This window comes from Carassius auratus, unplaced genomic scaffold, assembly GCF_003368295.1.
Source record: "Carassius auratus strain Wakin unplaced genomic scaffold, ASM336829v1 scaf_tig00008532, whole genome shotgun sequence".
NCBI classification, from domain to species: domain Eukaryota; kingdom Metazoa; phylum Chordata; class Actinopteri; order Cypriniformes; family Cyprinidae; genus Carassius; species Carassius auratus.
The window spans coordinates 938-18278 of record NW_020523949.1 but is presented as its reverse complement, the minus strand read 5'-3'; the positions used below and the strand labels follow the sequence as shown (position 1 = coordinate 18278).

At 37.2% G+C, this 17341-nt stretch overlaps 1 protein-coding gene across 1 annotated transcript in view; it reads right to left on the bottom strand.

Annotated features, from left to right (window-relative positions):
* LOC113072075 (plexin-A2) overlaps positions 1-17101 on the bottom strand; it is a 43984-nt gene extending 26883 nt beyond the window's left edge. Inside the window, exons 1-6 of the mRNA XM_026245215.1 lie at positions 17012-17101; positions 9819-10058; positions 9503-9646; positions 8167-8401; positions 6694-6836; positions 6106-6374 (exon numbers count right to left, since the gene is read on the bottom strand). Of these exons, the coding sequence (XP_026101000.1) occupies positions 6106-6374; positions 6694-6836; positions 8167-8401; positions 9503-9646; positions 9819-10031 (1004 nt within the window). The 5' untranslated portion in view covers positions 10032-10058; positions 17012-17101. The remainder of the gene's footprint in view (positions 1-6105; positions 6375-6693; positions 6837-8166; positions 8402-9502; positions 9647-9818; positions 10059-17011) is intronic.
* Between the last annotated feature and the right edge of the window lie 240 nt (positions 17102-17341).

Below are 17341 nucleotides of genomic sequence, written 5' to 3'. Positions count from 1 at the left end.
TCACAAAGGGAAAAAAAAAAAACTAAATGTTGCTTTTTACTTCAGAACAAGAATATAATCATTTACAATGTAAAAATGATTGTGTTGTACATGATGTTAAACATTTGTCCATTGCAACAGAAGACATTTTTGTCAGCCATGTTAAATTAATGCTGTCATCAATCCAAAAACCCCTCAATGACACAGTAAGAGTACAGTGGAATTTTAGATAAGGGTCAAAGGGAAACATTCATGGTGTTTTGGATGTAAAATCTCACCCTGAATGCCTAAATATGGCTTTTAAAGATCAATTTGAGCCATAATTCTTCACTTATAATCATAATTCATCTGTAGAACAGGAAATAAAACCGGATTGATCCAGAAACACCAATGAATGCATCGCTCACTGATGTGGGACAAGCTCCAGATGTATTCCATTATCCGAGAAATGTTAAGATGAGGAGCAGATACAGAAAGAGGTCACAAGAAGGGCAGGGTTTGTTCACACGGATCAATTGAAATCAAAATGCTTGAGACGGAGAGAAAACGAGAGCGAGAGACACAGAGTAATGCCTTTTATTAAAGGAACAGAGAAGAAAATTAGTGAGATGGAGCCCAATCGATGTGGAGGGAGTGGAGACCAGCAGTAGTTGCAGAAACGACGGTGTTCGTTTAACCGTGACACCGACAGGAAACCATGTGGCCGAATGCGATAGTGAAAGAGGAAGGATACGATAAATGGAAACACAACAGATTCGTTGGGTTTCTAATACAGCCTTCTAGTTCTCCAGATGCTTCCTGGAAAAGTAAAGACACGGATCTGCAAACAAGACCAAAAGGAGCATGTCGAATCAATAATCTCCTAAATTCCCCCATAGAAAAAAAAAGAAAAGAAAAAGTGTCATCTAAAACCACGGGCCCCTGATCCCCACGGCCCAGCCTGCCAGCACGGGGGGATTAGCGTTTTGTGTTCCTAATGACAGCAGATAATGAGAGAGACGCGGCGTCTGTCACATTAAATAACAGCGTAATCCACATTTCCCCTGCATCTATTTACTGTGACTACTAATGAGCTACGTAACGAAACACCAAAATCATTCAATAAGATCGAGAGAGAGAGAGAGCAAACAAGGAACGGGTGTGGTGTTTGTTTGGCCTGTCTGCTTTAAATATTCAAAGTGTAATGTATAGCTGATATAGCGCCACGGTCGGCAGGAACAAATCACCTCTAGCTAAAGACTGTGCTTAGCCCTTGGGCAACTCTTTGTTTAATCATTATTAGTCTAAATCTTCTGAAAGACTCATCCCATCCAGCACATCATCTGTTTGAACTATTACCCTCAGGTCGGCGGTACAGGCGGACAATAAAAGCCAAAAAATAAATTAATTAAAAAAAAAAAAACCCCGGCACATATCCCAGGACAGTTGCAATACTAAATGAACACTGAATGTAATGTCTCTTTTGTGTAATATTCCATCTGGTTTCAATCTGAACTCTGCAATTATTCACAGTAGTGTATTCAAAAACTGCTGCAACTTTGATGAATATGTAAATATTGGTGCTTAATTTTTATTCTTTTACACACACACACACGGATATATATATATATATATATATATATATATATATTATATATATATATATATATATATATATATATATATATATATATATATATATATTAGTGCTGTCAAAATTAGCGCGTTAACGCATTCGATTAATTTGAAATATTTAACGCGTTAAAAAAAAATAACGCAATTAACGCGGTTGCAGTTTTTTTTATTTCTGGTTGTGGCCTATGTGTGTTCAACGTGCAAAGAAATATGGATAAGACCAAGGAAGGACTTTTAGACGGAAAGTTTCAGTATAAAACTCTGCCGGATTACTCTTCAGTCTGCCACAAGAAACATTACTCTTCATTCAGTATATGCCACAAGAAACAGCAACATTAAAATCATGAACTCAAATGTCATTGTTTAAAAAAAAACAAAAAAACAATGACTGTTGTAACAGTGCGTAAATCAGACCTTTCTGTAACGCTAACGTTAATAAGCTTAAACGAAAAAAACGAAATAATTGTGTAGTGGAGTATTTTTTGTACACAGTGCCGCGAACTGTCAATCACTCCTGTACGCGTGCATCACTGTCCTCCTCGCAGCTGCAGCAACTTGCGCTCTCTCTCTTCATCAAGCTTTAAAACAAAAAGGGGACAAAAAGATCATATTGTCTTTGTGCATAGGCTATAGATTAATTAGATAAATGAATATTTAAATTTGTGCCTTGCCGTCTACGGTATTTTTTTAGAACTTAGAAAAAAGATGCTGCAGCCAATGAGCAGCCAGCGGGGGCTACAGGACGACTCAACCTCCGCAGACAGTTTTTAATGTTTATCAGACAATAAATACTCAAGATTTGCTTTAGTATAACTTCCGGGACAATTAGGGCCAGATTCAGGAGTCGGGACAACAGTTTAGATTTCGGGACTGTCCCGAATTTTTCTGTCCCGTCTGGTCACCCTTCCTGAAAGAGCTGCATTACTTCATTAGCTTGCGTCTGACCTGCAGTGATAAGATTCGAATTTGGTGAGGTGTCAGTCAGCGAATCATCAGATTCTGGTCTTGTTCTTGCAGTATTCAGAGTCTGAAGCCAAGAAAACATATTAAGTGTTGTTGATAACTGTATTTGATTTTTAACCGAACCGAGTGTTGTGTACACTCATAACGAGTTTCACACACCTTCTCCGGCCACGTTGAGTTGTTGACACTTAACAGTGGGAAAAGCGACACATGCGCTATTCACTTGTATAACTTAAGGGTGAATTGGTAATGTAGTTTCTGCTCTGAGTGGGATGAATTAGGAAGCTTGCATTGTGAAGGGCGCTCTGAAAATCGGCAGTGCAGGTAAAAGATTAAAACCTCTATTAAAACAGATGTCCAAATGAGCGTACCGGTACGCTACAAGCACGTTCTGGGCGCACGGAGAGGTGGCGGTACGCTCGAGAGCTATATTTGGAAGTGGCGGTACTGAGTACGGGTGCATACCAGCCCACTTAAAGCACTGGCAATGACTATACTTTGGAATTTTTTTTTGTCCACTTAGAATTCAACATGGAAATCATTTTTGTTTTTTATTGACATTGATTGTTTTGAAATTCAAATGGTACTTACATGCCTGTGTTTTTATTTCTGTAATAAATATGTCTTTCAAGCCAACAGTTAATTTGGAGGATATTGATGGTTTATTGCAGGTATGTTGTTTACATGAGAAAATCTGTGTTACAAGTTAACCCCTTTGCGTGCAAACATCGCTGACGGCCCCAGTTTATTATTGTTTCACTTTCACAGCACATTAAACATCACTGTCTTACTTCATCTGGACAAACTGTGCATCAATGGAAAGTTTAAAGACTCAAGCTTCGATATTTGACCAATATTTTGATAAAACATTGTTGCAGTGACAGATATTTAGTGATTTATGTCAGGAGTGCAAAATAATAAATCCGTATTATGCCACATTTTGAATAGAAATTCACAACTCCCTCATATTCAGTCACGTCAAGAGCGGTTTATTTGTGTTCACATAGACTCACTGAACAGCGTCAATAAGGATTTACAGACCAAAGATGCATATCTGCGGAGATATATGGATATATTTACTGATGTTTACTTCATATTTCTTCAGACAGAATCGTCATTTCTATTCATTTTCCACGGATTTACGCGATCAGATGATAAACAGCCTCTCCCAGCGATCTCTGTGTGCGTGCAGTAGTCACAGCTCGTGCGGTGTGTGACTCAGACTCTGATTGGGTCTTTCAAACGTCAATCTAGAGTTTCATATCTGGACACCGCCCCATCGTGTCACATGCTTCCTGCACACTTCCTGGTAGTTATCTGGCCAAAACAACACTGAAACACCTCTGTACACACAAAATATCCGAATAATAAACCCGCGATTACGATAGTAAAGCTTGGTATGAGAATTTCTTGAGATCTGGGGCGTTTTTATAAAAAAAAAATCGAAAATGTACATCGGAAAATGCTAACTTGTGCAGCGATGAAAAAGGCTACAAATAACATATTTTTACAACAGTAAACGACCAAATTCCACCCCTGATCGCTAAAGGAAGTTATTATAAACACTCGATCGGGGTTTAAAGTGAGTTTTGAGTAAAAGTGTACTAATAATTTCATAAATTGTCAGATGTAGCTTGATGCTAACGTTAGCACCAATGCTACTAATAGCAGGTGCTTTTTCTTCTTCATAATGCATTTTTTGTCTCAATAATTCACGTAAGGTCGTAAGAAAATGTTTTGTTGTATTTTTATAGTAAGACTTTTGATAAATAAGGGCTAAATGCAAAGAGAGACTGAAGTGAGATCGCTGCTTTGTTGCTTTGTAAAGCCTGAAAAACCACAATCAAGGCTAATAAAGGTGGAATAAAAACAAAAGAATAATGATAAAAGAATAATGCGGATAATGTGTCATACTTGGCGGAGGTGTGAAAGAACCGTTTGGTGAGAACAATACAATCATGATTCGGGCAGTTTTCAACAGTGAAACATACACAAAGAGCACAGGAAAGTTTACATGTGAGATCTTACAGAGATGACAAGGGCCATAAATCAATCTGATTAGCCTTCTCTAAAAACACACATGACATGGCCTTAGAAAATATTTCATAAAATTCACAGTTTTACAGATTCGATTATGAAATTTTTTATGAAGTCTTGGAAGACTTGTGGCCTTAGCTACACTGTGTTTTCAAACTCATTTCCTACATCAACATTTTTTTAAATACATTTAAAACATATGTTTTTAATATTTTTATTTTTGTTTTTATGTTTGAGCTTATATATCTCTATTATCATAACAGTCTGAGTGATTCTGATTCCTGAACAGTAAACTTTAAAGTGTCAGCTTTGTGAACATATGTTGATTATGTATCTAGTCAGAAAGAATCATGAGCAGAAACCTTTTTATTTTGGGTATGTAATTTCGGTCTCCATGCCAAAAAAGGGGGGTTACTAGTAAGGGGTTAAACAAAAATTCCAATAAACAATCATATTTTGAATTTAAATAGTTTCTTTGTCTTGAGTTTACATTAATTATTTACATTTTACATTTACATATGCAAAAAGTTTCAGTCTTTTAATTGCGATTAATCGCGATTAATCGCGATTAATTTTAAAAAATTGTGCGATTAATTAGTTAATTTTTTTTTAATCGATTGACAGCACTAATATATATATATATATATATATATAAATTACTTTCAAAAAGTAATTAATTACTATTACCAATTAAATCATCAATATTGTATTTAAATTACTTTACTAATTACTCTTACTTAACTTACTTTGAGAAAAGTTAAGCCATACATTTCAGTTGGGCAAGATGTTCAGGAAAAGCCCAACTAGTAAATCCGTACAGGTTTATGTAAAAATAACAAATTCCACATAGCACGACTTCTTTCAAAAAACTATGAAAATTATACTAATTATACTAATGTTCAGGAAAAGCCCAACTAGTAAAATCCGTACAGGTTTATGTAAAAATAACAAATTCCACATAGCACGACTTCTTTCAAAAACTATGAAAATTATACTAATTATATATATATATATACACATATATATATATACACACACACACATATACACACACACATATTGGTCTTCTATTTATTTGTTTATTTTAGTAATTTGTTTTAAACCTTAGTTTTTGACTGAAATAGGATTGCACATACTGTACTGTAATTACATTGTACTTTTTGTATAATGACAATAAAGATTCAGATTCTAGTCAGATACTGTCCTTGCTTCGGACAGACTTACAAATACAAACCTATACAAATTTGGAGGGAATGAATAAAGGACATCCAAGAGCGAGAGAGAGGAAAAAACAAGTGGATTTGAGCTGCTCATGAATCTTTTATGAGAACCTAGCGCACAAATGATAAGTGACACTGACAATGGGGCCGTACTGAAGGACTGCAGAGTTATGGATCATGAATCAATATAGCTATTATGCCCGGCTAAGATAACGCAACAAAACTTTGAGTTCAGTTAGTGACGTATTCGTTCAAAGTAAATGGAGAAATTAAATGAAAGTGAATAGCAAACCTCCTGAGAAGCAGTTTAGGATGGTTCTTGCTCTCCAGGTTCTTGTCGATCAGGTCGGACAGCAGGTGTTTGAGCACATCCGTGGCATATTCCAGTCGACCCTGGAGAGCCGTCATTATTAGCGACGCCACATTGCCACGGTCACGCATGGAGAAGGAGCGCTGCATTTCCAGCGTACGGATGAACGTCAACAAAAACACCTTGTTGTTTATCAGCTGGGCAAACAGCTTCAGAGCTTTTTCAACGCACAGCTGCCCATTACCAGAGACCTGGAACACACAACAACAACTTTGCTGTTAAATACCAAAAAAAATTATTAAGCCAACTGCAACTGTCTAATATAAATAATGCATCGTTTAAATACAAACTAGAGAACATGCAACAAGAAAAATGTCCTAACCAGGTTAAATATTTTTATGGTCATTTGCTCAAGCTGGGTAGGCTCACTGGTCTAAAATCCTGTTCCATATAATGGTATATTAAATATCCAGTATGATTGCATATGATTGACAAAAAATTTGTTGTTAGGACAACTTGTTAGAGATAAGGGTTCATGAAATAATCCTCTCAACATAGACTGCAGCCCACCTCCAGCTCTCTGAGCACAGGATGGTCCTCGATGCCGGGGAATAACACTCTCATGGCATATGTGCGGTAATCCAGATAGGGAATTCCGGCCCGGTCCAGATCACTCGTCAACTCATTAATGTCTGTCTGCAGTTCTGCAAAAGCTAAAAACAAAATAGGGAGGAGAAAAAAGGAGAGGAACAATTTCAATACACAGTTCAATGTCCAGGTCACGTTTTGCCACAAAATCAAGAAGAAAAACTATTTAACAAACGATACAAATAATCATCTTATTTGGCATAGAGAAAAAATTGGCACATTCTTATCAAATTTGAAATCTGTAAATGCAGAGTGCATCATGGTAGTATTTATTGTTGTACTAGTACATGCTGATGATATATTTTCATGAAGTCATGAAGCACATTCAAATATATGTCAAAAATATATATATTAATTAAAATAACTATCATATGAAAATCACAATTAATATAATAACAATAACATTAATATTACCAAGTAATATTTAACTCAAAGATCAACAAGAATTATGTAGTAACAAGAATTTAGAAAGGAAAATATATTATTTCTTATTTTAAATTATTTCAAATATTATGAACTGGAACAGAAACCTTTACTTGAAATATGTGGGGTTTTTAAGTTCACATTAAAGGTCCAAACACAACAAAAGCTGAACCGCTGAACTGCTAATCAGCATCTCTGAAGACTTAGTTTTGTCCAGTTTGAGGTTTATATGAAGTTCCTGAAGGGTGTTGGAGGCAGACGAAGAGAGCAAACCAAAATAACCTCTCAGCCTCTCTCTATTTATGGGTTTCTCACTCACACAAACACACACAGAGAGTAAATTGCAGGCTGCTGAAGTGCTTGTCCCCTGTTGCTGGAGACTGGAGGTGGGATGTCTTTAATTGGGTCCATTCTGACAGAGCCTGGGGCAGCACTCTTCCCTTAGGGAGTTATCTATCTCTCTTTCCCGCTCTCCTCACGTTTCCTTATTTCTCTTTTCTGGAACGTTCCTTCTGCCTTCACTCTATCGTCTCCTCTCACCTGGCCTCCTCTTCATCTCGGCCCAGCGTCTCTCTCTCTGTGCCTTTTCTCTCATCTTAAACTCTCTCTCTCACAAGCGTTCATGAAGTGCAGGACTCGATCTGCCCCTTTAATACTTCTGCATCTTAAATTCCTTGCGGCTCCCGAATCAGTCAACACAGAGCTCATCCTCTCAGACCAGCTAACCGTAGGTCAGAGACGCTCTCTCTACAGCATTGTCTGTAAGAAACGGTTTTATCTCTCAGCCATCCATAAATCCATCCTGTGATGTTTTGCAATACCCAAACACAATCATTTTCTCTAACTAAAAGAGTTGAATGCACTGTAAATTGGACACACACAGTCATGTTGTGTGCTTGTAACGAGACATAAACGAACACAAATAATCAATAACACTACATAGTGAAAGGGTGATGTCCGTGTCTTTCCCACCTTCTTTGCACTCCAGCGCGACCCTGGACTCCAGGTTGTCCATTTGCATCTGGAGTCGTTTGAGTGTGAGGTCGTTCTCGCGGGATTTACGCTTGTAGGCAATAAGCACAAGGATGACGATGATGAGAAGGAGGCCGCCGCCGGCAGCGATGCTGACAATGGCAGGAAGAGTCAGGAGGCTGTCAGAGAGAATGTTTACTGAGCCAGGGGACACATGCAGACCACCGACCTGCACCTGAGAGAACAAACCCACACACACACACACACACATATATATATATACACATGAGAATCAATCCAGAATAAATGCACACACATAAAGATGCACACACAGAGATACAGAGTGTAAAAATATACCTTACTCTCTGAATCAACAAAAATCTTAGAAAAACACATACACATACAGCGTGCTGAGTTTTGGGCAGCACTAATGGTAATTGCTTTTCTGTTTCTAGGGAACCTGGTGACAGCAACAAGACTGTGGCATTGCTGAAGGTCTGGTCTGCGTCTCAACAAGCGGTACAACAATAGTAAATAATGAGTGTTTAAACAGAACATTTAACGCCCTCCTCAACAGCACAGGTCTCAGATCTAGTAAACAAGCACTAAAGGGATTTTCAAGAATGTAAAAAACAACACATGAGGTATTGTTCTCAGAAATCAGACTCATTTTTTAAATCAGATTATTAGACTATTTTGTTTTACAACAACAGCAGAAAGGAAAAAAAAAAGCTATGATCTACATTCAAATGTTTAGGGATGGTTTTTGACAAAAGTCAAGAAGGCTGATTTTATTGAATAAAATACAGTAGAAATGGCAATACTGTCAAATATCATTACAATTTACAATAGCTTTTTTGTACTATTTTAAAATATACTTTATTCCTGTGATGGCAAAGCTGAATTTTCAGACTTCTGGGTCACAGGATCCTTCAGAAAACATTCTAATATATGATTTGCTGCTCAAGAACAATTTCTTCTAATGATCAGTGTTAAAAACAGTTGTGCTTCTTAATATTTTTGTTAAAACTGATGCATTTTGGGATTCTTTGATGAATGTTTAAAAGAACAGCATTTATTTGAAATAGCAATCTTCTGTAACATTCTAAATGTCTTTACTGTCTCTTTTGATCAATCGAATGAGTCCTTGCTGAATAATAATAATAATAATAAAACACACTGATAGTTCACATGCAGTTCACACTGAGACATGTTTCTGAAATCAGATTTTGACAGTGGTTTAGGTCTGGGTTGAAAAATATTTCACAGAAAACCTAGACAGATTTGACGTGGATGTGATACATTTGACATACACATATTTCTGCATACGTCTTACCATGATTTTGTACTGGCCGGTGAGGTTTGGTGGTTCGCACAGCAGTTGAGATTCAGATACTGTGACTGAACAGGGAGTCTCTCCTATCAGAACAGTGTAATTAAGCTTCACTCCTCCAGCGGCCGAAGGAACCAGATTTTTACCCTAATACACACACAGCAAACATGAATGATGTTTAGATACGTTTGAAAAGCTTACACTACTAAATATCTCTGTATACATATCAGATCTTTCAGGATACATTGCATATACTTGTTTAGTAACAGTCTGATTTGCAGCTCTAAGGTCAAAGGGTCAAGCGTGAGGATAAACATACCTTTAAAATGATAGGCGAGCCAGGTTTCTGTTCCAGTATGCCATTGGTGCTGAGAGGCTCAAAGTAAGGATTGGGATAGTACATGAAGTTAGTGTTGTTGTACACTAGAAGAGCTTGCACATTATTGAAGATGAAGCCAAACTCGTCTGCGTGCTTGACTGAATCCAAACCCGGCCTGTACTCGGCTGTCAGCGAGGGGGCCAAACAGCTCATAGTCGTGATGTTCAGAACCTTACACACCTGGAAATGACAAAGCGACGGAGAGAAATATGCTTCATTTTCATCAGCATTTTTCGAGAGTAATTGTTATTCATTGTTTCATCTCACTTCAGTTCTTTCCCATTAAGATCCCTTTGATACCATCTGTTTTCAAGTGTTTTATTGAACTGAAAAGACTGCGTGATGTATTTCCTTTTGTTAGACAACAACGGAGCTGGAGAACAAAGGAAAGAGTGCCTTTTAAACTCAAAAATCGGGAATAAACATTAACATTACACTCTTCTTATTGACTCAGCGTATCACACATTATTATGAGACTTTGTTCTTCAAGATAGAAATGAGCTGCAGAAACAGCAAAACCTGTCAGGAACATGCCTGGGTCGTCTTATTTTGGGTAAAAAAAAAAAAAAAAAAAAAAAAAAAATTGCAAAGCAAGGTTATTAATATACACTGAAAATGTTACTTGATATAAAATAAACATTAAAAACATGACCATGAAATAAAATATAAAAATCACAAATTCATAGTTGCCAAGGCATCATTTCTCTTTTTAGTTTAATTTAACTAATTGCTAAAATAACTAAAACTGATATAAAAATGTATAAAAACAATGGACATATATAGTTTTATATGAAACAAAAACACATAAAAAGAGAGATAAAAAAACAAACTTACAAAAACTTTATTCCAAACATAAATATATATATATATATATATATATATATATATATATATATATATATATATATATATATATATATATATATATATATGTATGTAAACAAATTCTAAGTAGTAACAAAAATATAATAGTTTATCAATGATACTAAACAATAACACTATTGCAAATACATCACATTTGCTTACAGTTAACATTAATTTATGATTTTGTTTTAAATAAAATCAGATTTAAGAAATACTGTCCTACAATAATGAGAATCTATTGAGAAACTATATATATATATATATATATATATATATATATATATATATATATATATATATATATATATATATATATATATATATATATATATATATATATATATAAACAATAATAACAAAGTTTTTTAGCATGAAAATATTAACACAATGGAAAAAATAGAGGTTTAATTTTCTGTAATATACATGTAAAAGAAAGACCAAATATGGTCTAGAGTTTGACTGGAACCTGCAACACAAGCAGCAAAGCTCAATGTATCCCCGAATCCAATGTGATTACATTGTTAAGCTGAAATGATGCAAACTGCAGCCCTCTCATGCCTCAAGTGTGCAACAACTGTGATCTGTACCGCATAAACATCAGCAGTCACACTTGATGGATGCACTCAAGTCTACGTGCACGGGCACCGAACCGTTCCCTCGGAGTAGCAGAGGGCAGCACTGACGCTCAAACAACAAAATTGATTGCTGTGAAACTCTGACTGTGCCGGGAGGTTTTCATCTCATTTCTTTCTTCTCCCTGACGCTCAGGGGAGAAACTTAATTAGAGCTAAATATCTTCAAAGCACGGCAGGACCGGCGAGCACCACACCTCCTCCTCGCAGCCAGAGCCGCAATCGATACTAACTCATTTTGACCACACAAACTTGATTTGCGCAAGATTGAGGGTGCATCTCATTCCATAGCTTTTGGTTCCTCATTCCTTTGCTCTTCCTCTTCACTCGGCCCTTGAGGAGTGTATAATAAGTGATATTTGTCAGTTCTGAAATTGAGATGGTTTTCTTGTCAGTGATTAACTGGTATTGGCTTATACTTGCTTTCTAAATCGGTGCAATAACACGTAAACACTACAGGGTTTATTACGAAGAAAACGCTTTTGTCCTCGAGGCCAGATTCCTGGAACGAACTGAGATCTTAAAAGAACAATAACGGACAAATGCAAGCAAAACACAGCCTCTGTAAGGATTTCGGTAACATTTTGTACCTCTGAAAGATTATTTTACATTAAATATTCTTTAAAAACTCGAACTAGGGATTGAACCTGCAACCTTGTGGTTATACCAGTTGTGAACATCCCCAAATAGCACAAAATATCAAGCATCTATAGAAGAACTAACCTACTACATTTTTCTAAGAAAGTCAAACATAAAAAAGTTTCTTCTAAAATTACAACTCTCAGGCAGCTGACAGAACAGCGTGTAGATTTGAACAACATTTGACATCGCAACCGTGGATCTCTTCTGTAGTTACTTTACATTACACATAGTGTTTCCATGATAACAGAAGCTCTCTTGTAGCTCAGAGGGGCTGAATCTGGTTAAAAATGAATGCGATTCAATAACTCTAAAGTCACACTGTCATCAAAACCTGTAATCCCATTACAGACTCCACAGACAGCACCCCATGTGATGTAACTGAGAGGGTGCGGAGGAAATACAGATCTAGTCAAATTGTGGAAAAATTGATTCTTAGAGGAGTTTCAATCAGTCACTGAATACAGAAAAATGACAAGACATTTCCGATATAAACATTAAAATGTGCATTTTATATCTGTGCATTTATTTTAATGGATTACTTTAAAGCATTTTTTATTTATCAACATTGTTATTGTTACATTGGATCTTTTTCAGAGTGTAATAGGTTTTAAAATTAATATTTGGAAGTTTTTGGTCAGTAAAATTTTTTAATCTTTAAAAAATTAATAATTTAATTCAGTAGGGGGGCAGGAAAATATTTCTATTTCAAATAAATGTTGTTGAACTTTTATTAATCAAAGGATTATGAAACAAAAAGTATCAAAGTTTCCACAAAAATATTAAGCTGTTTTTCAACTTTGATTATTAAGCACAGCGTTAATCGGCATGTTAGAAATATTTCTAAAGGATCATGTGACTCTAAAGACTGAAGTAATGATGAAAATTCAGCTTTGCGTCACAGGAATAAATCACCATTTTATAATATATAAAAATAAAAAAAGTTAATTTAAGTAGCAATATTATTTCTAAACATTTACGTTTTTTTGCTGTATTTCTGATTAGAACAATTGAGCATTGATATATAAATGATGTAGGATTAAGTGATTGAAGGTTGCAGGTTTGAGCCCCACAAGCGCTGATCCATGAACTACCACCCCTGTGGGCAAGACACTTAAACCAGACTACTTCAGGGATATTGTTGCTGTAGTAAGTGTACTGTTAGTCAACCTTTGTGCTATTAAATTAAAAAGCCATTCTAAACACCAGCTTAGCAGGACAATATAAGGGTCTAATGTGATTGAACTGTATGTGTGTTTCTCTGTCCTTTCGTGGCAGTGCCATGTCAAGAGACAGATGCTGTGGCCACAACCAACCTGGCACGGCCTGGAAGAGCCTAGCGCTGCCTCTGCATGCCATCTGTTTCAAACTGGCTGGATGCACGCACTGGCTGTTGTCACATTTTGTCTTGCTGTACCAGTTTGTTTCATCACTTCCGCCCACATCAAGCTATCAGTTTTCCAACAGTGGGGAAAAAATTTAGCTTTCCACATGGCTGGATTTAATTAGCAGGTTTTAATTGTATTTTAAATAACACCTGCTGTACGCAGAAGGAAATCCAGATACTGAGTGGGTCAAAACCAAATGTTTTTTTTTTTTTGCTGTACTTCAGGGCCTGCACCAGACTAATAATATCTGAGTTCCTCTCCTGTCCTTCCATGGCCAGGCTGCAGTAGCTGCAGGTATTTGGCTGTGGAAATAATTGGGATCCTTTTCTGTCTCTCTGAAATAATTGGATTCAGGTTCTTCCATGGACTGACACATGACTCAGCACAAAGCAAAGTCTACCCGCCTAAACTAATGAATCCAAGCATCTCTCTTCTGCTCTAGGACAAAGAGTTGCATAGAGCTGGTGCTCCCAGGCTAGAATCTGTCTCAAGTTACTCAATGAAAATTGTACTAATGTCTCAAAGGGATAGTTCAGCCAAAAATGAAAACTCTGTTATCAGTTACACATCCTATTTATCTTGTTATCGGTTACAGTCATTTGTTCCAAACCTGTATGACTTTCTTTACCTTTGTGGAACGCAAAAGAAGATATGTTGAATGTTTCAACTGTTTTTTTTTTTTTTTTTTTCAAAAAAACAAAAGACAGGTTTTAAATGGTTGCTAAAAATAGGACTATGGCTCTGTAGTCAATGCTGTTAGGGTTAGGGTTTTGAGTTGCTGAAACAGGGTTGCCAGGCTTTCACAACAAAATGGAAAATGCTAACTTTAGCCTGATAGCACTAAAAAGTGAATGTCCCACCCTCTCTGCAATCGCCGTCCAAAGCCACGGCCCCTGAATGCACACACACAAAACACACACATCAGTTGACCAAAGACAGCATTTCTACAATACATGTATGTCACGTCACACACATCATCTGGCAGGAACGGAAGTCACAACATTGTGTGTAATGCTGAGACTCAGCATTTTGATTGGACGAACATTTCTTGGTCCTACACCTTCAACAGAATACATAAATATATATAAATACGTTTCCAGTCCATCCAATCCTTTGCTAGTGATACTGGAGCCACTTAATGAAAATAAAATTTAAAAATTTTTTGAACTAAATGTGCAAGGATTTTTACAGTGTGCAAATACCTTTAGACTAAATAACTGCAAAACTGACATAGGAGAATAAAATGTTTCATGGTAACGACGGAGCAGAGCTGCCCACCAGCTCTGAATTATGCCCTTCGTTTTTCAAGTACATGCGCTTTTAACCATACAATGGCAAAAAATTAGACGGCTGGAAATAAGAGTGAATGTAGAACAACTATAAGCATCTGCATGACTGTAGAAAAACGCCTTTGGCTCTGTTAAATGCTAAGATGCTTTTATCATCCATAGTTCATGTTCTTCATGTTGGTTTTTTTGCAAGCGCACTCTTATCCGAGGTATCTGGGGAGGTCTTTGACACTGATTGGTGGGAGCGTCTTGATCGCTTCGTTTTAGAAGGAAAAAACTGAAGTGCCTTTGTGATCGGCTCAGATAGCGGCGCGCAATGCTTTAGAAATCCATCTCCAGACTTCATTACCGAATCTCTCCGTGTCAAGCGTTTTTTTTCTTCTTCTTCTCCTCCTCGAGAGAAGACAAAGGTAGAAAAAACTAATCTTTTAGCTATAATCAGGAAAATGATTAATGTCTCAATTGCGGGTTGGTGACAGGTACAGCAGGATGCACAAAGGCAATTGTCTGCTGGTCGTTCGGCTTCTGAGAACCCCGCCAGGTAACGGGAGGGGAGGAGAGGAGGAAGAGAAGCAATTTGGGGAGGAGGCAAATGACAGTTTGAAGGCTGCCTTGACAGGTGCTCGGCTCTGATTGCCAGACTCTGTGGCTGTTTTGTTCCCCATCTCCCTCCCCAAAAATACAGAGGAAAAACGAGGGATGAAAAAATAAATATGTTATAAAAATGCAGGGAATTAAAGCCAGTTGAGTCTTTGGTGATCATGCCTAAAAGGCGAAAGCCAACCTTTCTCTGTCTACCTCTGTTTTTTTTTTCACTTGGTTGTAAAAAGTAAGAAAGTGAAAGAAAGAAGAGACAGCACTAGCACCTGACACATCAGACGGCGCCCACACAACATATTTCAGGAGTCCCTTTAAGAGCTCTGGGCTCTGTGAAGCGTGGAAGAACGCGGGGCTTCTGTCACTCCTCATTGCGCAGTCGGCGTCTCTTTTACTAAAAGTGACTTTCAGGAGAACTACCCGCACACGGGGTACATCTGTACAGCTGGGGACTGTAGTGCAGTTATGCTATTGGAACAGAGAAAGGACGACTATAGCAGTTTGCTTTCACCTCGGTGAAGGCAGAGAATGTGTGATTAGTGCTTTTCTGAACACTTCCACAATTGAAAAAAGTTATACACATATATTGCTTGAAGATATGCAAAACAGGCAGAGACCTTTTGTACATTTGTACTTTTTTGGCTCTTAATTTAGTTTCATATGGGCATTTTCCATCCTCTCTCGTTTGCTTTAAAGGAATTGTTCACACAAAAATGTAAATCATGTGACCCACTTGCTGTAGGTCTAGGGTGGGGTAAGTGCGTTAAATGCATATATATATATATATATAATATATATATATATATATATATATATATATATATATATATACACGTGTACAAACATATACTTAAATTTACAAAATAATACAAATAAATCAAAGCAGGATAATACAATAGAGATACGAGACGCCACTGGCTTTCTTTCTGTCTGACCACACCGACCAATCCTATTCCATTAATAAACTTGGACCCCCTGCAGAGGCAAGAAAATTGAATTTGTACTGACTCCTCAGCCCTTGGGCCTTATTAATTTTGGAATGTCTTTATGCTGACCAAGCCGTTCTGTCTGCAGTTCATCTTCCTTTAAAACCCATTAACAAATACAACCCTCTTTAACTGGCCACAATTCACCAATAGCACATTGTATCAAGCTGATTTTATGCTGGATTCTGCAAATAATGCTCAAAAATTCTAGTTCAACAAAGGTGGTATGAGCAGAGTAAAATGCTCACATTAAATGCCTCATCCGCATCACTTTGCCAGACTGAATAATTCAGCAGGGTACTTAGTCGAAATTACAGATACACAGCTTGAAAAAGAGGTCACGCAGAGGCTTGTGGGTAGGAGACATATGAGATTTCTGGAGCTGAGGCATTGAGTCACGACGGATCCCACCTCCGTGGGTCAACAAAAAGACAGAAATTAGTCTAATGCATCCCAAAAAAGGTAGCGCACAGATACTGTGATCCTCTCTCTTCTGAAAGTCACCGCTAATTAACTCAAACCTGCATACAAAGCATCCCACTTCCTAAGGTTGTGCATCCCCGACATCTCGCATCTCGAACTGAGATGATTTGTTTCATCATGTCGGCTCCTGAGAGATATCAGCCCATAACGAGAGAGCCATTCTCCCAGAAGCCCTGAGCTCAGGTAACTAAGGTCATTTCTAAAGTGATAGTGGATAATTGAGGAACCACCGATAACACAAATGAAGCTACTCACATTTACAGATTCCCGCCCGCCGTACTTGATCCGAATCCTCGGCTCCTGTATGGCATCCAAATTAGTCCCGGTCACCACCAGAGGTGTGTGTCCGCTAAAAAAAAACAACAAGATGGCATGAATGGGAATAGGGTGAACGTAAAAACTTTGACACAGAAATAACTCATCTCCACTTGAATCAAACATTGCCCTTAAAACTTGCTTCTTTGTGATGCTTAGAAGATAATAAGCTTTTGAGAAGGTCCTGATTAAAGAAGCTTTTAACTGGCTTCAATTGATCTAATCAAACATACTAGATGCATCTTTGAAAACACTAAAGGAACAGGAGCA